Source organism: Chanodichthys erythropterus, chromosome 7 (assembly GCF_024489055.1).
Source record: "Chanodichthys erythropterus isolate Z2021 chromosome 7, ASM2448905v1, whole genome shotgun sequence".
Lineage (NCBI taxonomy): Eukaryota > Metazoa > Chordata > Actinopteri > Cypriniformes > Xenocyprididae > Chanodichthys > Chanodichthys erythropterus.
In genome coordinates, this window is record NC_090227.1 from 25,345,213 (window position 1) to 25,369,199 (window position 23,987).

A 23,987-nucleotide genomic window follows, 5' to 3' on the forward strand; every position below is an offset into this window, starting at 1 on the left:
TTGCGTATTTGCATTGCATGGGTTTTGCATTACGTGACATGCTTTACGCTTTACCATATACCAAATTAAATGCTCAAGATAGCAGGGTCGAGTGCCATTCAGAATTGTATTGAGATTTATTTTAAATAACTTCTGTTGAACACAGATGAAGATATTTTAAAGAATGCTGGTAACCAGATAGTTGACGACACCTGTTGACTTCCATAGTATTTTTTTTCCTACTGTGGAAGTCAAAGGCTACCATCATCTGTCTGGTTATCAGCATTCTTTAAAATATCTTCTTTTGTGTTAAACAGAAGAAAGAAACTCATTCAGGTTTGGAACAACTTGAGTATGAGTTTTCATTTTTTGGGTGAACTGTCCCTTTAAAGGGAGACAATTTTGTAATATTCTGAAATTTTCATCCCTGCAAAATAGATTTCTTCTCATAAAAGTTTGCTGAACTCTTACACACTCTCTCTCTCTCTCACACACACACACACACTGTGGTCTATTAGAGAGTGATGGTGAGACGCTACACGACCTTGGAGGAATTCTTGAACTGGCTTGTGTTTCTTTAATACGACGGTTCTACCAAACAAACAAAGACTTGAGTGTGTGATAAATATCACTGTTTATTGACTCGTCTTGTTTGAGCAAGACTTTATGTTTGGAAAGAATTGCCATTTTATGCATTAATTTGTAGAGCATTCATAATTGAAAATCATAACATTTCTGATAAAAGTTGTCATCAACAATTAAAAGTTTCGGTTTGAATCTGGATACTTCCTTTTGTGAATCATTTATATTTTCTTTACAATTTATATGTTCTCCTTACTTTTGGAACTTAGGTAAGTTAAATTGCAAAATTAGTTCTAAGAAAAGCTCTTGCAACATTTGTAAGCAAGTATATTGGTTGATATTTTGTTATTTATTTGCAGTGAAATTCATAGAAGTGTGGATTATTATATATACACGTTATGTAAAGCATGTAAGCATGGATTAGATTTTACCATGTTATCTTGTTTTACTGGTGTTGTCAGGCTATTTTATCCTCGGATCTGATAAGACTATTGTCTTTCTGGAACAAGTGGTGTGACATCACGTACGGTAACTTAGCCTGTCGCTGTTATGTTACTCAACAAACTTTGTGTTTGAGAACATGTGACAAAAGACCACAGGAGATGCATTTATTCAATGATTTTTGTTGAAATTATTTCCAGTAATGGTTATCATTTGAAATGCATGGTAACTCAAGAAGATTTGCTTGCAAAAAGTGTGTCTGTTTGTGGGAGTGTCAGAGGTGCATGGATTATTGATGGTATCTATTCCTTGTGTTTTTGAGGTCGGTTTGATGCATGGTGGTATTTTGGAATAATATTGCGATGTGTTTGATTAATGTTAGTCATTGTCTTCAGTCAGGCAAATCTGTTTATTATCTAGTACTGACTTTTTGGTTTTACCTGAGGTTTATTTTATAGCACATTATGCTTCAGCTTTCTCAGAAGAGACATGACTCAGCAAGATGTTGAGAGATATTACTACATTGTACATTAGTACATTGAAGGCGTACATTTTTATCAGTTCAAGAATGTTAATATTGCTAGGAATCAAACACATGATTTTGGCTTTGTTGGCACTGAAATTTTATGTTTTAAATAAAAAAAAAAAGTTACTATGCTGTTTATAATATTCATTTAAAAACAAAAAACAAATGGTTAAAAACTAGTTGTTAAATATGTTTTTAAAAATAATTTGTTCTCATGTTTATTTTTGTTGTAATGTGTGAGAACGTGTGATTGTGATTTATTGAATCTAATCAGGGTCAATTTGACTTACAACATGAAAATTGTACCCAGAATTCGAACATAATAAGGGGGAAAAAGTAAAAAAAAAAAAAAGTATTTTTATATTATCTAATATAGAAAATTATTATAGAATTCTGTCTTTTAAATCTTTTAATCATCTCTGTTACCATATTTGAGAATGTCCCATGTGTTCATTGTAGATGTAGATATATATTTATCCTGTATATGTATTGTGCATATTCTGTGTTTTAGGCTCAAGTGTCTAGTGTAACCCCTGGAACATCATACACCGTTACGGTCAATGCAGTGGCCTCGTCAGGGTTCAGCTCACCTGTCAGCCGAATACTTGTCACAACTATTGAGTCCTGTAAGTCTGTGTTCCATTTTTAAACTACTATCATCTTTTAATAAAAATGATGCCTTCCTTTGGTTATGTATGTCTATTTTCCCATAGTTCCTATATATTCCTCTAGACTACCTCCCGAGGATTTTATTTGTCAGGTGAAAACATTATATTATTTGTATGGATTTTGCAAAATTCTATTTAATTCTATTTCTATTGAAACATTAAAAATAAAATAAAAATGATTAAAAATATCAATGGCTATGGCAGTATACTTTGAAGTATTTAGGAGTACCATGTAAATTTCATGGTACATGAATGCAGTAATCATTAGGTACCATGATACACATCAAAGTACCATGGTATTACAATCTGATACCATCTCTGTACTAAAGCATTGTTGTGTAAGGGTAGAACCAGTGATGAAAATTGAAAGATGAAACCCTTTGAGATGTTGTACATGAATCTATATGCACTTTTTTTTCCAGTTGAGATGTGTGTATATTTATGTTTGCATAATTGATGCTGATTCCAGTTAGCAGGCTTTAATAGGTCGGTATCAGATTCCTCGGTTGCCGATTTGCTCGTTCCTCTGAGAATGGCATGGACGGGTCATGCTTTCTGATGGCTTTATATTGTTATTCTCCTAAATGGCTGACACCTCCACAACAACAGATAGCTGTTAGCGAGCCGAACGCCTTCTGAAAGACCTTTAAATTTGATAATGACCTGGACGAGCAACAATATCCGTCCCGCTTCATTGAAGAAGATGAGGATATAATGGCAACACAAATGAAAGAAGTGACAATCAATTAAAAATTAATTGTGTGTAAAAACTACATGAAAAAAATTGCTGTAATTAACCAATTAGAATCAAGTATTCAATAAAGCTGTCGTAAAAATAGAATAATATATCAAATGTATCATAAAAATCTCTAATTATTTGTGTGTTTATATGTATGTGTATGTAGTGCCTGCGGCCCCCTCTAAGCCAGAAGGTGAGCGGGTTGGTTCCACTGGAATCCTGCTGTCCTGGCGGATGCCGGTGCCCCTCGACCCCTCAATTCACTCATTTGTCATCAAATACAAGGAGGTGTGTCCATATCCCGACCCTACCTTCACTGAGGTCATCAAGAGCCTGGACATCCCAGAAACCCTCCTAAACACACTGACTCCTGGAGCAACGTACAACATCAAGGTGCATGCTTGATCTTCACACGCATTTCAATAGTTTATGTGATAGCAAATATTCATTCACAAAGTATAATTTAACCACAGCATAGATTTTTACATTATAGAATCAGGATATAGTGTATTTTAAACTGCTCAAAGAATATACACAGCACCATAATAAAATACTGCAGTTTTTTGTTTTGTTTTTTGAACTGTAAAAAGGAACTAAATTGAAATAACAAATGATGCAGACAGTTCTCAGCCTAGCCACAAATGCATTGTTCAGAAAAACTATAAAATTAATTAAAGTGTCAAGAATAGTGGTTTGTGGTTAAAGCTTACCAAGAGGCAGCACACTTCAGTTTCTAAATGTCACAAAAGTACATCCTCAGAAACTACCTGGCAAGTCTATTTTGATGAAATTGCTTGTCCACAGCCACAGAAAGCCCATTAACCATAGGAGCACAAACACAGACATTGACAAAAATATAAATGTTTTAATGATTTGGTCAAAACTATATATATTGAAAGATTTATATTGACTTTATACCAACAAAGATGCATTAAATTGATCGAAAATGACATTAAAGACATTTATAATGCTACAAAATATTTATGTTTTAAATAAACTGTTCTTTTGAACTTTATATTTATCAAAGAATCCTAAAAATTTACACAATAATATTAAACAGCACAACTGATTTCAATATTGATAATAATAAGAAATTAATCTTGAGCACCAAATCAGCATATTTGAATGATTTCTGAAGGATTATGTGACACTGAAGACTAGAGTAATATCTTTCAAAAACATTAAAAAATCTTACCGACACCAAAATTTTGAACTGTAGTGTATATGATGCATAGTAATGCCAAAAAAAAAAAACATGAGGGTGAACTCCACTCATATAGGCTTTTCACACTGCACTGGGTTATCATTGTTCTAAACACCGCTTTTAAGCCCGTGTAAAGGAATGTTTCACACTTATAATTTAGAAGCGGGGTTAGCACTGCTTTTTACCCGTGGTTATGAAGCCCTGCTCCTGAGCAGGGTTAGCACTGCTTTTGCAGTGTTAACCCCGCATTGCGATGCCAAGTTGGGCTAGTGCATTTTCATTTTAAAACAGCGTTTTAAAATGCCATTTAAAACTGCCATTTCCACAGCGTTTCAGAAACGATCTCCGTCTATACTACACGACCGAAAATGCATGTCACATGACTGGGCATGCACGTACAAGTGTAAACAGTTGTGTCTTGCGCATGTAGGCAGCTGCAGTATTAAAAAATGCAGAGTTTAACTGCACAATGGCTGCTAAAAATGACAACAAAGCCAGCAAAGACTGCAGTTTAGTCTCCATGTTATTGTTTACACAGTCATCGATGTCAAGGATACTCAGAGCAAACGTGGGCAGCCACGCCAACTTTTTCAAAAGTTTCCGTTTTCGTCCTTTTGTACTGAAATGCAACTCTGGCGTAAACGCGGGCATAACCGTAGCAAAGCGTATGCGTTTTAAAACGAAAAAGAACTAGTGTAAACGGGACCTTGTACAGTGTTAGAATGTTACAGTTAGATGCTTAAAGGGTTAGTTTACCCAAAAATGAAAATTCTGTCATTAATTACTTATACCCGTAAGACCTTCGTTAATCGTTAAAGGCCTGCATAGGGAGCAATGACATTTCCTCTCTCAAGATCCATAAAGGTACTAAAAACATATTTAAATCGGTTCATGTGAGTACAGTGGTTCAATATTAATATTATAAAGCGACGAGAATATTTTGGTGCGGCAAAAAAAAAAAAAAAAACGACTTATGTAGTGATGGCCGATTTCAAAACACTGCTTCAGGAAGCTTCGGAGCATAATGAATCAGCGTGTCGAATCAGCGGTTCGGAGCGTCAAAGTCACGTGATTTCAGCAGTTTGGTGGTTTGACACGCGATTTGAATCATGATTCGATACACTGATTCAGAACGCTCCGAATCTTCCTGAAGCAGTGTTTTGAAATAGGCCATCACTATATAAGTCGTTATTTTGTATTTTTTGCCGCACCAAAAATATTCTCATCGCTTTATAATATTAATATTGAACCACTGTACTCACATGAACTGATTTGAATATGTTTTTAGTACCTTTATGGATCTAGAGAGAGGAAGTGTCATTGCTCCCTATGGAGGCCTCACTGAGCCATCGGATTTCAACAAAAAATATCTTAATTTGTGTTCTGAAGATCAATTAAGGTTTTACGGGTGTGGAACAACATGTAATTAATGACAGAATTTTCATTTTTGGGTGAACTAACCCTTTAACTACAGACAACCAATAGCATGCCCATATTCAGTCAAGGGAACACTGCGCATTGTATATAAAGAGGAAAGAGAGGGAAAAAAAAAGTCAAATGGTGACAGAAAACAATTTCAATTTGAAAACTCAACAATTTGAGTTTAGAAGAGACCAATGGCACTGACACCACAAATATGCAAATAAGGATGTTAACACTGGGTTTAGGAATGTACAATGTGAAAAGTCAGCTTATGAATACTCAGGATTAATTGTTAACCCCGGGTAAATTATGAGCAGTGTGAAACGTGAAGCAAGATAACCCAGGATTCCATTTACCTGGGGTTTAGAATGACCCAGGGTTAAGTTTTTCAAGTGTGAAAAGCCCTATAATGTGCCTATATTCCAGAGCAGATCTGTCCTAGTACACACTGCTAAACAAATTCAGATGTGACGTCATGAGAAACTACCTCCATACACTCTACAAAGACTTTCAATGTCTAAATATCATGGGAAATTGTATATATTTCCAATTAATTTCCAACTCCAAAGAGCCCCAGGCTTCTTGTTGAGGAATGGTGCAATATTCCACGGTTCTGGGATCTGAATTACACAATTCCCCAAAGAAATGAAGCGCTTCTGAAAGCAAAAGCATGACCTGCTCCTTATTAAGTCCTTCATTTATAGATGTTACTGATATTATATCCACCCCATGTGTATCTGAAATGTTAGAGCCCCCTTTACTTCCCTTTTTAGTGTTTTCTGTTTATTTAATGTCTTTGTGGTGTGGTGTAAGAAACAGCAGCCAGCTAAAACTTTTCTGAAATTGGTTTTCATTAAACTGTAGGGAAGGTCCAGCGTTCAGCAGACACTACTAGATTAACTGTCCATGGGAAAGTTGCCAGTGGCCTCTATTCCATTGATCTCACTTAATAATTTATCAACTGTGAATTATTCATGTCCTACAGAGAACTCTGGATCCACGAGGGATCTCTGTTTTCCCTCATTTGTCTCGTGAATTCATTGGCTGGGTACACCGTGAACTCTGAATTGACTCTCTAAGCTATTGTGCGAGTGTGTGTTTGTATGTGTGACAGTATTTGATGGATCTCTTGTCTGGAGTAGATCATCTTGCATTGGAATCTTCATTCACACTGTTTATATAACCACTTCTGCTAAGTCATGGTGATAAATCAACATGACGTTCTTAAGCTATGTGCGGTCTGAGTATATTGCTTTTGTCATTTCTGTCTTTTCTTTATAGGTTGCAGCAGTAAATAAAGCAGGAACTGGACCTTTTAGCCAATCTCTGTACTACAAAACAGCAGAAGCCCGTAAGCAGGATTCATATATTTCATATAAGCTATTTTCAAAACCCTAGTGCGCTGCTTCAATGCCCAGAGAGGTAAAGTAGCTATACCATCAAAGTTGGCATCTTATCTAAGTGATTTGAAATGGTCTTCATAGACATGGGCAACATGGGCAATATTGTTAATGGTCACAGGTGCAAAACAGAAATGGTTCTCCCCATGTGAAGTGTAGCTTCGTCCACTGGACCGTATCTGGTGCATCCTTTTTAGTTAGATCAGTCAACGAGCTGGTGAGGGCCGAATAATTAGGAACAAACCTCCTATAATATCCCGCCAGCCCGAGGTACTGTCTAACCTCCTTTTTGGTCTTGGGGCGCAGACAGGTCGCAATCGCTGCCGTCTTATCAATTTGGGGACGCACCTGTCCATGCCCCAAGTGGAAGCCCAGATACCTAACTTCCACGCGCACAATCGCACACTTCTTCGGGTTGGCTGTGAGCCCGGCTCCCCTCAGCGATCTCAGGACGGCCCTCAAATGCTGCATATGCCGCTGCCAGTCTTTACTGAAGATGATAATATCGTCCAGATAGGCAGCAGAATATGCACCATGGGGCCGCAAAATTTTATCCATGAGATGCTGAAAGGTAGCCAGTGCCCCGAACAGCCCGAACGGAAGGGTAACAATTGATGTAATCTAAACGGCGTCGTGAAAGCTGTCTTTTCTTTGGATAATGGTGACAAGGGGATCTTCCAATATCCCTTCGTTAAGTCCAGTGTCGAATAAAATCGAGCCGTACCTAGCCGGTCAAGCAACTCGTCCACCCGAGGCATTGGATACGCGTCGAATTTCGACACTGCGTTCACCTCGCAGTAGTCCACACAGAACCGAACCTAGCCGTCCGTCTTTGGAACCAAAACTATCGGGCTCGCCCAGTTATTGCTGGACTCTTCTATTACTCCCATTTCAAGCATAGCCTCTAATTCTGCCTGAACTACATTTTTCTTGTGTTCAGGCAATCTATACGGCCGGCTGCGAACCACCACACCCGGCTCTGTCTCGATGTGGTGCTGAATGAGGTTTGTACGGCCCGGTAGGGGAGAAAACACGTCTGCAAATTCTGCTTGTAACTTGGATAAATCAGTGAGCTGAGAGGGCGAGAGGTGATCTCCCCCCGGGGCCAGAGCGTGGGACTGTTTTTTGATATTCACCTCTGGCCCGAGATCATCCTCTCCGCTAATCACCGTCGCCAGCATCACTGATTCCGCCTCATTCCATTTTTTAAGGAGATTGAGGTGGTAAATCTGACGTGCTCCTCTCCTATCGGAACGCACAACCTCGTAATCGAGCTCACGGACTTGTAACCACAAATGGTCCTTGCCACTTTGCAAGTAATTTCGAGCTTGAAGTGGGAAGCGGGAAGTACTTTATCTCCTGGTGAAAATGTGCGTAAGTTAGTTCGTCTGTCATACAGCTGGCTCTGTCTGTGCTGGGCTTGTAACAAATTCTCCATAGACAGCCGCCCCAACGTGTGGAGTTTTGCTCTCAAGTCCAGCACATACTGAATTTCATTTTTGGCCTGAGATGGTCCGTCCTCCCAAGTCTCTCTTAGGACGTCTAATACCCCACGGGGCTGGCGTCCAAAGAGAAGCTCGAAGGGGGAAAACCCCGTGGAGGCTTGCGGGACCTCTCACACTGCAAATAACAGAGGTTCCAACCACTTATCCCAATTTATGGCGTCCTCTTGAACGAATTTACGAATCATGGATTTAAGCGTGCGATTAAACCGTTCGACCAGCCTGTCCGTTTGTGGGTGAAAGACGCTGGTACGCACGGATTTAATGCCCAACAATTCGTAAAGTTCACGTAATGTGCGTGACATAAACGCTGTGCCTTGATCAGTGAGGATTTCTTTCGGAATCCCCACTCGGGAGATTAAACTAAACAGTGCATCCGCAACACTCTTAGCGGAAATGTTGCGGAGTGGCACTGCTTCAGGATATCGCGTTGCATAATCCACAATGACTAATGCAAAGCGATGCCCTCTTGCTGATCGCTCTAATGGCCCGATGAGGTCCATACCAATTCTTTCGAAGGGGACCTGCATTAATGGGAGGGGGCGCAACGGCGCTTTTGGGGTGGCCGGTGGGTTAACCAACTGACATTCCAGACAAGACGCGCACCACCTGCGCACATTCTCGTGAATGCCCGGCCAAAAGAATCGGGTCATGAGACGATTTAGTGTTGCCGTTTGTCCTAGATGCCCAGCCATCGGATTAGAATGAGCCGCGTGGAAAAGCATTTCCCTGCGGCTCTTTGGAACTAATAATTGTGTCGTATCTTCTTTTGTCTGAGGTTGTATCGAGTGACCCAAGACACTATCTTTTATGATCGCAAAATACGGATAAGAAAGTGGACGCCCAGGCTGGAGAGGCTGACCATCGATGGTGCTGACCTTTTCAAACGCGTTTTTTAGCGTCTCAACGTGAGACTGCTCCAGGGGAAAGTCATCGCGATCTGAAAGAATAAGTCTTCCAATTTCGCTCTGTTTCCCTGAAGCTGAACTCACTGGTCCCTGATCAGTCTCTCCCGCCTGCACTCGCACCTCCTTATCCCGCAATTTTTCCCCCTAAGAGGCATCCGAGCATAAACACCCCAATAATTTATTAAATGCAGGCCAATTCGTACCAAAATTATCGGATGCCGGAGGTGCGGATTAACTGCCACCTCCACGCTATGCTTTTGACCCCTAAAATTGAGTAATGATGGGCACTAACGGATATTTCAGACCTGCCCGCCATTCTTGTGACAGGGAGCGGGTTAAATGGTTGACGCGAAGAGAGGGAGAAGCAGGAGTGGAGTCCGGCCCGGCGGCAGGGAGACCCACCCCCCTGGGCGGGGCTCTTGGTCCATAATACGGGCCTTGTTCAGTTCCACCTTGCCCCCGGGGCGGAACACGTGGCGGGCCGGGCGGACGAGACCTGGGTAGAGGGACAGGTTTAGAGAGAGAGGGGGAATTAAAAGAAGGAGAGAGAGAGAGGCAGATGGTAGGGGTTCGCCGACCCCTTGGCACGCCACCATGTGGTCCTCCGGCAGTTCGATGGCTGAGTCCAGCGACGTGGGGCGGTGGCACTGGACCCACTCGGCGGTTTTCTTGGGGAGCCGAGTGATAAACTGCTCCAGTACCATGCGATCGATAACCAGGTCCACGTCGCTTCCTTCAGCCAGTAGCCATTTGCGGCACGAGTCCCGGAGCTGTTGGGCCAACACGAAGGGCCGGCCGGACTCGCCCAGGTCCAGGGAGCGGAAGCTTTGACGATGTTGCTCTGGGGTCCGGCCGACCTGCTGGACGATGGCCCGCCGAAGATCTTCAAAGTCCAGGAGGTTCTCTGCTGGCAGCTGCTGCGCCGCCACCTGCTACTTCCCCGAGAGGAGCGGGACCAACCTCATGGACCATTGGTCCTGCGGCCAGCCACTTGCCTCGGCTGACCGCTCGAACAAGTCGAGGAAGGCCTCGGGGTCGTCACGTGGCCCCATTTTGTTCAACGGCAGGTGGGTAGGCGCAGCAGGTCCAGCAGGGCCTGATGTTGCTTCTGATGCAGGACCGCGAGGGACACGATGACTTCCGCAAATGTCGATGGGGAGGACGAAGATTGCATGGCAGCGGCCACCCAGCTTCCTTCCCGGGTTTCGGCACCAGTGTAGTACGGATAATGTTCTTCAGTGTAGGAAGGAAGGGGACAGGGTCGGCGTTTAACTGCTGACTGAGCTTTATTTCACAATTCAGAAACGTCCAACAAAAACTGTGCAAGGCACAACAGCAAAACAAAATAATCCACAAAGGGCTTCACTCCAGTCACGGCATATACAATCCACAAAGGGCTTCACTCCTGGTCACGGCATATACAATCCACAATGGGCTTCACTCCAGGTTGTCGTGCACCAGCGGCTCAGTCAGCAGTTCCCCTCTCTCTCCCCGACTCCTGCTTCTCGCAGCGTTTTAACCTGTCTCCGCGCCAATTACTGAAATGAGAAACAGGTGTTCGTGATTTACATTTAACTCGCTAACTCACCAAAGATCTCCCGATGCTCTCTCCCGCCGCAGACCTCGCTGAACCACGCCCCCCTCGCCACATAGTTATTTTAAATTGTAATAATATTTCATAATATTAACAGTTTTACTGCATTTGTAAGCATTGGTCGGCATAAGAGACTACTTTTAAAAACATGTTAATGTTGTTTGTGTCTATGTGGTGTTTTTAACATGCTTTAAGACAAACCATTTGCAAATTCATGTCAACACCATTGCTGAATATTTTCTTTAAAACTGCAGTAAACCAAAGACAGTCTCAAGTCTGTTTCTGACATCACAAACTACCTTGTAACCAATCATATCAACCTACCGGCGGGCTTTAGCATATCACTAACTGACCGCGCATGGGAGTCTCAAAAGGAGGGTATACCAGTATATTTTTCTGTTGATATGAAAAATCAGGTAGATTTGACAATATGACAGGTGTATGATGTATATTACGATGTTATGTTATGAACTATATGCCTTTCTCCACTGATGTTCTGAGTCATTCAAAGTGTTTCTAAGGATACTGATTGTTAGAAGTCTGACTCGTGAATGTGAACATGGTTTGTGTAGCGTTAGCAACACAGTATTAGCTGTTTGATAAAGTAGTCAAGCAAAAGGCTAAAACATATTAATTATTGTTATGTGGACGATGTTGTAAAAAGCGATACCAATGTGCAGTGTTTACCTCAGGAAGTTGACCGAGTGGATCTCGTCTGAGCTTATGCGAGTGAGTGGAGGCGGGGCTAATTATCATATTCATAGATCTGTGTATATTAAATGAGGCAAGGGTGTAGAGTTACATTCAAGCTATTTTAAGGAATTAAGATTTTTTTTTGTCACAGAAATAAACATTTAAATATGTAATTTTGATTATCAAAGATGAGTTTTAAGGGATAAAGGGGGACTTTAAAAAATGTACTGACCCTAAACTGAACAATAGTTTATATATTAGCATGATTTTGCTGCCTAGTCTTTGATGTCTAATAGTGATGGCTAAATTGGCAGTTCACTAGGTTGTTTTGAACAAATGTGTAGAATTCAATCTATTTGGACCCGTATTTTCATTCTGCTTGTTTAGAGTATGTGTATACCTATGTTTTAATCCATGTGTTTTTGTTCATTCTCAGCCCCTGGTCTGGTGTCAAACCTCACAGCGTTTGCTGATGATCACGCATCTGTGTTAGTGACATGGTTTCTCCCTGTACGCATTAATGGCCTTATCACCAAGTTCGCAGTGAAAGTCAAACATGCTCGAACAGGCCAGATTGTCCGCACGCTGGAGCTCAAAGCAGAGGACATCATGAACGGAGCTCTGCCTCACTGCAACGTACGTCCTTACTTGCATTAATGTTTATTTGAAGTGATACAAGACAATTGAACCCAATTCAAACCACCTTATGCATTGATCTACCAATCTTTTACAATTAGTTTTGGATATTTATGTGTCTCCTAGGATGCAGCAGACATCTTATCTCGTGGAACTCCAAGTCCGTCCGAGTCTTCCCAGTTAACTTCTGCTGTGTTGCCCACGGTTACGCTCTCAGCCGTACCTCCCGCCTCCATCTGGAGTGTTCCGATCAGTGTAAAGATTGATGAGCTCCGCCCCTACACACCTTATGTGTTTGAAGTCTCCGCCTTCACTAGCGATGGGGAGGGACAGATTGCCAGCACTATGGTTCGAATGCCGGAGGCTGGTATGCTATCACACACACTTAATTCTTATATATATATATAAATGCTTTTATTCAGCGCTGATGCATTAAATTGATCTAAAGTGACACTAAATGCATTTATATTGTTATAAAAAAGTTCTGTTTCAAATAAATGCTGTTCTATCTATTCAACAAAGTAATACATAATCTCAAGTTTCTGTAACAAATCAAAAATGTAAAAACAAAAATGTGTTTTGCAGCCCCTGAAGACCCGCCGCAAAATGTACTTTTAAGAAACATCACGTCCAAATCTCTGTCTCTAATTTGGGACCCACCAAAGATCACCACAGGACGTTTCAGTTACATCATCCAGCTCCACAGCTCTGAAGGTAACACCCCATGACCATCAAACCAATGTCTTTACCATTAATACTGTACTATCAGACAGACACCACACTGTGGCAGGACAAGCCCTTAATCTAAACCAGTGAGAATATAAAGCAGGATGACCTTGCGTTTAGCACACATGCTCCAGACTACTTAATTCAAAGCACATCCTCTCATCATTTGTATGTTAATGTGGTGCATGTATATGTGTATTTCAGAGTTTATTAGTGAGAACAGCACAATCGATCAAGCATTTATTTATACTGGACTGACTCCATACACACAATACTACATCCATGTGATGGCCAAATCAGCGGGGGCCACAGGACCGGCAGCAGTGGTCAACATTACAACACTGGCAGAAGGTGAAAACACACACACTTTTACTACCTAAATGAGGGCTTACTAGTTTAGGATTTGCCTAGAATAAGAGAACATTTTTGCTTTTTTAGGTAAAAAAGAGATTTATTTCATGTTTCATTTTGTTTTCCAGTTGAGTATGTGCCTATATTTTCCCAAAGAGAGGTTTTATCAGATTTAGTCATCTAGCAACTGAATTTAGGCTAATAGGTTGGGATCTGAACCTTTAAAATTATAGTAATGTGCAAGTAAGGGCTCCCTATATAGTTTACAGAATTAGCAGAAATAATGTTTTTTATCATAGACTGTAAAAAAAGATGGACGACGCGACGTCGCTTCCTTCCATTGTATTGAACTGAAGCCAAAATGGGCTGATGAATGGGCGCTGACACGTTACGCATTACGTCAAAAAAAAAAAAGTTTGGAGCCTGGGCATGCGCAGAAGGAATCGTCCGTTGAGCCGGAGGCGGAGTCGCGATATCAAACTTCCGCCCAGACGACTGCGTCATCATTCATGTATTTTAAATAGACTATAAAAATTATACACAATTTAAAAGTCTACCTATAAAATAATAGGCTATTCTGTTTCTAGAGCAATAATATTTTTGAAACAGCAAATTCAGTAGATAAAATCAATATAATATGCCACTAGAAACAACTCTAAATCGTCAGAAACGGTCCTGCCATTTTAAATCAAGTTCAACTAACGTTACAGGAGATCGATTGCTGTAATTAGAGTAAGCTATCATTAGTTTTGTCCTGCTAATTATTATTTTATACCCATAAAAATAATAAGTAACTGCCAGATAACGATCACCTGCTTTTTCCCGACATGGTTAACATTAGGTGTGTTATCTTAACTAATAACATTTATTAATTAGCTTATAACGCCCACATTTGATGTTACAGAAAAAAAGTTCAGTGATCCGTCAGATCCTGTAGGTCGGTTAGTACAGTTTACTGCTGAACAACTCATTTTGTTGGTGTTAATGACAAAGAAATCGAAAATTAACAGTTAGTTAATACATCTTCAATCTCCCCTCGAAGCTCCGACAGTCCTCAGACAACCTGTCAATCAACTTCGAATCATGACGACACGCCCCGTTTTTATAGAATAAAATTGCTAGCTAAAATCTAAATCATCACAAAAACGAACAATTGAATATATATCAGTGTGATAACAACTACCTTAAATGACCAAAACCATCTTTCAGAAAGTTTTATTTGAAGCAGACTTTATTTTTAAGTTTTCACTGAAGTCTCATTCGACTGCATTGAGAGGGCGGGGTTTATGATCTGTACTGCATCCAGCCTCCAGGGGGCGATCAAAGAGCCCGTGGCTTCACTTTTCAGAACGTATGAGACACACCCGTTTTTTATCCTTAAGAAACTTTTAATTAGGGCCCGAGCACCAATGGTGTGAGGACCCTTTTGTAATTGCTCAGTCAACTATTCTTCTTCTCCGAAATGAATCACATTTTTGAGGGCCTAAACATGCTCAAACTCATGAAACTTTGAACACACACCTCAGAAGTGCTGAAAATTTACATCTGATATGGGTTTTCAGAGAATTAGGTGTGGCAAAATGGCTCGATAGCGCCACCTACAAAATTTCATTTAAGCGGCCTGATTGCTACATTTCATGGACAAGTATGAAATTCGGTAGACACATCTAACAGCCCAATACCTACAAAAAACCCTGGGTGCAAAATCTGAAAACCCAACAGGAAGTGAGATATTTCCTATTTTCTCTGAGTTGTTTTGCACAGTGATTAACTACTCATAGAGATTTAACCAGATCAACATCATATTTGGTCTGTCTAATCTTAAGGCCTTAGTGATGTTACATTGCAAAGATCTTGAGTTTTCCTTGAAGGCGTGTCCATGGCGTGTCCGTGGCGGCCTGACCGAGTTTGACGTTTCGCCATGAAAGAGAAAGCTGTTGTAACTCAGGCATACAGTGTCCGATCTGCCCCAAACTTCACATGTTTGATAAAAGTCCTGGGTTACGTTCCAGTTCGGTTTTAGACACGCACTCGCAAACTTCCCTAAACACTTCCCCTTGGGGGAATCCCTGCCGCCATTTTGAAGTGCGTTCCACTTCGTGAAGTGGACGAGGGAAGTTTATATGGACAGACCCTCGCTCCCTTGATTTTGACCGAGGGAGCGAGTCTACTTCATATGTACACTTCAGGCAGCTCCATAACCCACAATGCAACACGATTGTGACGTCACCGCATATCACGTTTAATTTACCCCACCACAAACAACTCTATGATATATTAATTATGCTTTAAACATTTAAAACACACATATATACATATAGAATGCTGTATTAAACAATTTTGTAAGGGGAAAAAATAAATAATAAATCAGCTCCATTGCGGATTCCAAGTGATTCCAAGGGCTTAGGATGTTCCAGTTCAGCCCATACAAAGGTTCCGCCAGAAGTGGGCACTCGTGCAACGTAAGCAATGACGTACATCCGAGTCAACGAGACTGAGTGAAGTTAGCGAGGGAAGGGCATTTAAAAACCGAACTGGAACACAGCCCTGGTCTAAAGACATCTACATGCTAATATTCAGTTAGTCATGGCACCAACTGCTGGCAACAGGAAATGGCATGCTTTGCTCTGTAATTCATTCCCAGAAACACATTTGTATATGCCATGAATTACCAAACATGCTAGAAACACATTAAATCATGAAACACTTGGCTAAGTGCTAATGTTTGCGATTAATGCCACGAAACAGGAAGTTATTGTCACTCAGGCATACAATGTCCGATTTGCTCCAAACTCCACGTTTGATTATAGTCCTGGCCTGATGTCGTCTACATGGCAACATTTAGTTATAGTCAAAGCGCCACCTGTTGGCAGCAGGAAGTGTGGCACGTCGAAATGACTTTGCCATATTTCTCCTGTATTTACCCGCTTACATGCATGTCGCCCACTGTTCACTGTTTTACTAAGGCCAATGGGTGGCGTTAAGCCTAGGTGCGAGGGCCCTTTCAACGCTGCTTGCAGCTTTAATTAATTATAATTGAATTCATTTCAAGACAGAGACACAGTTTGTTCAGTAAACTACTGTTTAAAAAAACAAAAACAATTTTGTTTAGTTTTCTCCCCCTGCTGTACTGAACTGTACTGACTTCAAACCGTCAGTTATGTGTATTGTTACACCCCTAAATATTACTGATTTTACTGCATTTTTGATCAAATAAATGCAGCCTTGGTCAGCATAAAAGGCTTACCAACCAATCTTACCAACCCCAAACATTTCAATGGTAATTAAGTCTATGCAATACCTAGCTGAACCACATGTAGTTGTACTGACTGCAACTCAAAGAAGCATTAAATCACATTAGATACCACTGAAATGGAATTGCTTTTGTTTTTTCACCCCATTTTCTTACTGCATGACCCAGCAACACTTTAGTTGTGATTCATGGATGAATTGTAACAAATTCTAAATTAATGTATTTTCCACTGCAGTGGAGAATTACTGGTTCCTTCACTTGTGACATTCAGGTTGACATCACATGACCTCTGCTGTGATTGATTGTTGTTGTCATGGTTTCTCAAACTGTGTTTGTGTATGCTTGATGGAGACATAGTGGCACCCATGTTGGCCAAATCAATTCCATTTTTGACTCATCTGTACGGAGAACATAATCTCTAAATGCTCAGGGAATATGTACTTGTTTGCGATTTCTGTGTTCAGACTTGGGGGTCAAAATAAGTAAGAGTTATAAATGAGGCTTATATTTAGCTGGTGTGGTTGTAATTAAGTCTGTCTGAAATCAGCTATCTCTAATTGTACCTTTAATTGGGTTAATTTAGCTGGAGGAAATGACTTTTTCATACAGAGCCAGTTGGTGCTGCATAACTGAATGCTCATTAAATGCATGGAAAAAAAGAAAGGTTATTTGTTGTTCACTTAGGGTTGCTTTTATCTAAAATTAGATTTTGGTTGAAGGCCTCAAAGCATCCAATGCCGAAAATGTGTGATAAATAAAGGGCTGTGCTTTTCTCAGCACTGTGTTTGCCACCTTGGGATTATAAGGTTCTATCTGCATTTTGAGCAGTTTTGAGATATTGAGCTTTAAAATTTTTGCATTCCATACTCCTTTGTGGATGGACCCTTTTTGTTTTCTAAAAAAAAGTCCCAAAATGTTCAAAACTTTAAAAGAAAAACATCACATAATGTAAAAACGTTGTTGCAGAAAAAGAATATGTGAATAATTCAATTTTGACAAAAATGTCAGATATAGGCTAAGGTGACATACAATGTGAAATTGTGAAAATGTGGCAGTAAAGACATGTATAATGTTACAAAAGATTTCTATTTTAAATAAATGCTGTTCTCTTGAACATTCTATTATTCATCAATGAATCTTGAAAAAAATGTATCATGGTTTCCACAAAAAAATATGAAGCAGCATATATTTAAACTGTTTTCAACATTGTTAATAATAAGAAATGTTTCTTGAGCATCAAATCAGCGTATTAGAATGATTTCTAAAGAATCATGTGACATTTAAGTAATGATGCTGAAAATTCAGCTTTGCATCACATAATGAATTACATTTGAAAATACATTCAAATAGAAAACAGTTACTTTAAAATTTAAAAATATTTCCAAATATTACTGGTTTTAATGTATTTTTTATTAAAAAAAATGCAGCTTTATTGAGCATCAGAGACTTCTTTCAAAAACCATTTAAAATATTTTTACAGTCGTGTGTTTTTACATACAGCACATATTTTTTTTGTTTTAAAAGTGGTTAAATATCTCACTATACACTTTGCAGATTTTCTTTAGTTAAAACAAATAACATTTCACAGAAGTACTCACAATCGAGTCTATTGCAGTGGTTCTCAACCTTTTTGACTCCTAGGCTCCTCGCTGTCAAAGACTGTATTTGAAAGGTGCCCTAGAATTAAATATTGAATTTACCTCGGCATAGCTGAATAACAAGAGTTCAGTACATGGAAAAGACATACACTGAGTCTCAAACTCCATTGTTTCCTCCTCCTTATATAATTCTCATTTGTTTAAAAGACCTCCGAAGAACAGGCCAATCTCAACATAACACTGACTGTTACGTAACAGTCGGGATCATTTATATATATGCCCCCAATATTTGCATATGCCAGCTCATGTTCAAGCCATTAGACAAGGGCAGAACGTCTGAATCTGTGCACAGCAGAATCATCAGACTAGGTAAGCAAGCAAGAACAATATCGAAAAATGGCAAATGGAGCAATAATAACTGACATGATCCATGATTACATGATATTTTAGTGATATTTGTAAATTGTCTTTCTAAATGATTCGTTAGCATGTTGCTAATGTACTGTTAAATGTGGTTAAAGTTACCAATAGCTGTGTGAACTGTGTCTATGCTGTTCAAGGCAAGCGTGAGCTCCGTGGGTGGGGAGCACGAGAATTACAGGGGCCGCAGCCTATATAATGGTGCATAGTTAATGATACCCCAAAATAGGCAGTTAAAAAAATGAATAAAAAAAAAATCTAGGGGGTATTTTTAGCTGAACCTTCAGACACATTCAGGGGACACTTATATTACATCTTTTAAAAAGACGTTCTAGGGCACCTTTAAGGACCCCCAAGATTTCTGGCACTTCTGCTGTAATGACAGAAGCTTTTATTATTATTATTATTATTATTATTATTATTACTACTATTTTACAGAAACTAGTGTCAATTTAAATTAATTTAATTCAATATTTTATTAATTGTATTTATAGTAATATTTTTATTAAAATAATGAAATATAAAAGTTTCAATAACTGAATGTTCTTCAGGGTTTACACTTTTTACTATAAATAATACATTTACATGACTTTTGTAGTCGTGTGTGATTAAAGCATGTTTTATTTTTATTCATTTATTTTATTTTTTGGCTCTTAATTTTATTTTAAAGCATTTTTTTTAAAAATCATTTTACATCATCTTGCAACTTCCAACTATGCTGATGACCCTTGGTTAAGTATATGGCAAGGTGTGTTAACAACTGTATGTGTGTGCATTTATTTCCATGTCAGCCCCGAGTGCCGTATCTCATCTGACAGCTGAGGCTGTGGACTCCACATCAGTTCGTCTGTCCTGGAGATCCCCGAGCCAACCAAATGGCTTGATAACCCACTATCGGATTCTAGCAATGTACCGTAGTACGCTTGTACAGGACATCACCCTAAGAGGACAGGTAAAACACAATAAATTACACAAGTGTGCACACAGTCACTGTAAATCTTTGTTTATGATTTAGCACCACTGATTATATGTTGTTGTTACAGAACGCTGTGTCTCAACCACTTCGTCGCAATGCAAGGTCACTTGACGTCACCACAGCATCTACGTTCACCCTCACCTCATATGGAACATTTCTCACTTTGGGTCGCAGTTTTACCAACACTGACACGGAACTGCCCTCTGACCTTCCTCTGACTCCAAGCACTCCCCACGCGTCTCCACCCTGGCTCACAGTCACCCACGATAGAACCAATGCATCTGTTCAGGCTGAGACCGAGGCCGTAACTGAGGGCCCTTTGACTGAACTTTCAGCTCTCACTCTAGGCACTGACCAACCGCCACTGGATAACTTAAGCCCCTCCCAGCCCCGTCGCTTCACTAGGGCGGTGGCCACTGACTACACCCAGCAGCAGACAAACCTCCCAACAAGAGATGCCACTACCATTGGAATAGAAGGTAAATAACTCCTCCCCTTGACTTCACCCATTATGGACTCACTCACATTTAAATTTGTTTGTTTAGAATTTTGAACTTCATTGCGTTGTGTTTTAGGGTTAAGGTAATTTTCTTCCAGTACATTATCTGTTTTTTTTACAGATTTTTTTTTTTTTTATGTTTTGTTACATTTAACCCCCAAAATGTCTGGTAGTGCAACTGTACGAACAAATGAACAGATGAGAAAACTATTTAAAATGGTGTCTTAATAATAAAAAGTGTAAAACTAAAGACTATGGCATAATTTTAGGTTTGAAACCTTTCATATAAACAAATTTTATAAATATCAGTAATTTTAAAATTGATGATACAATTGAAAAACTTTTGTCCACCATATACTGTACTTTTTCATCGATTTAATTGGTTCCTTTCAGTTTTAGTAATTTATTAATCATTTATTAATTAATTTAATTAATTAATAATTATATAACTATTGTTATATAAATGTGACTCCTTGCTGAAGACTTTTTAAAATCAAAATGGAGAAAATGAATGGGAAATTATATCATTGGTGCTAAAAAGTTGGGCAGTCATTGTTTCGCTCTGTTACTTGTGCTTTGTTTTCTGATTGGTTGTGCCTGTGTGCTGTGTTTTGATTGACAGTCCTACCAGCCATTGAGGAGGCAGCAGACCTGTCGTCTGATCAGCTCTTGTATGTGGTTAGAAGACTGAGCCCTTTCACAGAGTACACATTTAGCGTGTCGGCAAAAAACATTATCGGAGAAGGACCTTCCGCACAAGTTACAGTGAAAACAACTGAACAGGGTAAAATGCCTTCAGAACTCTAGTAGAATTACAATAGTTATATTATACTACCACTGTATAAAGTAACCCCCAGTGTTTTCCCACAGTGCCAAGCTCTGTTCAGAATGTGTCCTATCAGAATCTTACCTCCACCTCTATCCGTGTTAACTGGGAGCCACCCCTCAACCCCAACGGCAAGATAACGCACTATGCTGTGTATGCTCAAAATCTCCTTTCAAACCATGAATTACGACAGATGACAGACACTACCACTGCAGTTCTTACAGGTACACACAATCTCTCAAATGTTTGGTGTCAGTAAGATACCAAAAATTTTTTTTATTTATTTATTTGAAAGAAATGAATGCTTTTCTTCAGCCAGGACATATTAAATAAATCAATTCTATTTAAAAATTTAAAAAAAAAAAATGGATCCATCAAAAAATCCTGAAAAAAAAAAAAATCTCACGGTTTCCACAAAAATATTAAGCAGCACAACCATTTTCAACATTGATAATAATAATGTTTCCTGAGCAGCAAATCAGGATATTATAATGATTTCTGAAGGATCATGTGACACTGAAGACTGAATTAATGATGCTGAAAATTCAGCTTTGCATCATTGCATACATTAAAATAGAAAACATTACAAATTGTAATAATATTTCTCAATATATTCCTGTTTTTTTTTGTATTTTGTTCAAATAAATGCAGCCTTGGTGAGCAAAAGAGACAAAAACAATTTCAAAATCTTACCAACCCAAAAATGTTTGAACGGTTTTCTCGGAAACCTGTCTGAACTTGAGAACTGATTTTAAACATCCACCAAAATACATGTTGATTAAAAAACATTGAACAAAAATGCTGAAAAAATGTGAATTTCTGTCAAAAGCTCTTGCATTTGTTTGCAAATGCATCCTGCTTTGATATTTTATATCTAATGTAATGACGTTCAGACATTTCTAAGTGTGACCCAAGTGTTTAAATAGTTTTTGAGGCCACTGTATGAAACTATTTATGATCATATCCACAGGTCTGGACAAGCACAGCAGTTATAAGGTGCGTGTGGCGGCGTCTACAGCCGTGGGGGAAAGCCCTCTGACCGATGAAGACTACATCTTTGTTGTGACACTAGAGGATGGTATTGAGCCAATTATTTTTCATATACAAGCAGAAGTATTCTTACACACACATGAGATCTCTCAGTATGCCTCTGTCTGTCTTTTAGAGCCGGATTCACCCCCGCGGGATCTGGTCGTAGTAAAAAACACCTCCTCCACCGCTACTATCTCCTGGTCTCCTCCAGAGAAGCCCAACGGCATCATCCGCCTGTATGAGGTCTCCTACACCAACGGCACATACAGCAACACAGTCAACAGCACATCACTCAGCGCCACACTGCGCTACCTGAAGCCGTACACACACTACAATGTGACTGTCCGTGCGTTTACACTGCATGGACACGGGAACCAGATTTCTGATACTCTACAGATGTTGTCAGGGGAGGATGGTGAGTCATTGTGTGTGTTCATATTTCATTGAAAAACTAGAAGAAACATAAAACTTGAATTTCATCTTGAAACCCCACACTCTTTCCCCTTCAAAAGGTTCCTACAATTAAGGGTCATTCACACATACAGCGATTAAATCTTAAAGGTGCCCTAGAATCAAAAATTTAATTTATCTTGGCATAGTTGAATAACAAGAGTTCAGTTCATTTCCATGTGAAATGACATACAGTGAGTCTCAAACTCCATTGTTTCCTTCTTCTTATGTAAATCTCATTTGTTTAAAAGACCTCCGAAGAACAGGCGAATCTCAACATAACGCAACAGTCGGGATCATTAATATGTACGCCCCTAATATTTGCATATGCCAGCTCATGTTCAAGCATTACACAAGGGCAGCCAGTATTAATGTCTGGATCTGTGCACAGCTGAATTATCAGACTCGGTAAGCAAGCAAGGACAATAGTGAAAAATGTCAAATGGAGCGATAATAACTGACATGATCCATGATAACATGATATTTTTATTGATATTTGTAAATTGTCTTTATAAATGTTTCGTTAGCATGTTGCTAATGTACTGTTAAATGTGGTTAAAGTTTCCACCGTTTCTTACTGTATTCACGGTCTGTCATTATTAAGAATGTTAAGAATTAAGAATTAAGAATTTTCATTTTTCAAAATTTTTTGCAGTCTGTATAATTCATAAACACAACTTCATTCTTTATAACTCTTTCCAACAGTGTGTGATGTTAGCTTTAGCCACGGAGCACCATCAAACTCATTCAGAATCAAATGTAAACATCCAAATAAATACCATACTTACGCGATTAGACATGTTGCATGACAAACACTTTGTAAAGGTCCGTTTTGAGGGTTGTATTAGCTGTGTGAACTTTGTTTATGCTGTTTAAGGCAAGCGCGAGCTCCAGGGGTGGGGAGTGTGAGGAATTAAAGGGGCAGCACCATGAATCAGTGCATAGTTAATGATGCCCCAAAATAGGCAGTTAAAAAAATGGATACAAAAAAAATCTATGGGGTGTTTTGAGCTGAACACATTCAGGGGACACCTTGGACTTATATTACATCTTTTAAAAAGACGTTCTACGGCACCTTTAAAGAGATAATTTACTCACCCTCAAGTCATCATAGGTGTATATATCAGACTTTCAGACTAACACAATCAGAGTTATATAAAAATATTCTGGCTCTTCCAAGCTTTATAAAGGTAATGAATGGGGCTCGAGATTTTCAAGCCCAAAAAAGTGCATCCATCCATCATAAAGTAATCCAGAGGGTTAATAAAGGCCTTCTGAAGTGAAGCGATGGGTTTTTGTAAGAAAATTATTCATATTTATAACTTTATAAACTATAATAACTGGTTTCTGGCAACTGCCGTAGGAGAGTCTAGTTCCAGTGGAAGAGTGACCTCTTACCCGACGTATAATGTAGGATGTAGGATTAGCGTATGCTTAGGTCAGAGTAGATGCCTTTCACGGTTCAAACAAATAGGGCTGGGCAACAAACTCAAGCTCTGTCTTTTCTTATATCGAAATCCTCATTTTAGACTTCTAAATCATGACCAGTGTTTTGTTTTGCT

At 39.4% G+C, this 23,987-nt stretch overlaps 1 protein-coding gene across 1 annotated transcript in view; it reads left to right on the forward strand.

Moving 5' to 3' along the window:
* ptprq (protein tyrosine phosphatase receptor type Q) overlaps positions 1-23,987 on the forward strand; it is a 76,625-nt gene that overhangs the window by 23,963 nt on the left and 28,675 nt on the right. The window contains exons 12-24 of the mRNA XM_067389381.1: positions 2,040-2,154; positions 3,102-3,328; positions 6,843-6,912; positions 12,095-12,294; positions 12,421-12,661; positions 12,880-13,008; positions 13,225-13,371; positions 19,434-19,594; positions 19,686-20,097; positions 20,740-20,901; positions 20,988-21,167; positions 21,914-22,021; positions 22,109-22,390. Coding sequence (XP_067245482.1) covers positions 2,040-2,154; positions 3,102-3,328; positions 6,843-6,912; positions 12,095-12,294; positions 12,421-12,661; positions 12,880-13,008; positions 13,225-13,371; positions 19,434-19,594; positions 19,686-20,097; positions 20,740-20,901; positions 20,988-21,167; positions 21,914-22,021; positions 22,109-22,390 — 2,434 coding nt within the window. The remainder of the gene's footprint in view (positions 1-2,039; positions 2,155-3,101; positions 3,329-6,842; positions 6,913-12,094; positions 12,295-12,420; positions 12,662-12,879; positions 13,009-13,224; positions 13,372-19,433; positions 19,595-19,685; positions 20,098-20,739; positions 20,902-20,987; positions 21,168-21,913; positions 22,022-22,108; positions 22,391-23,987) is intronic.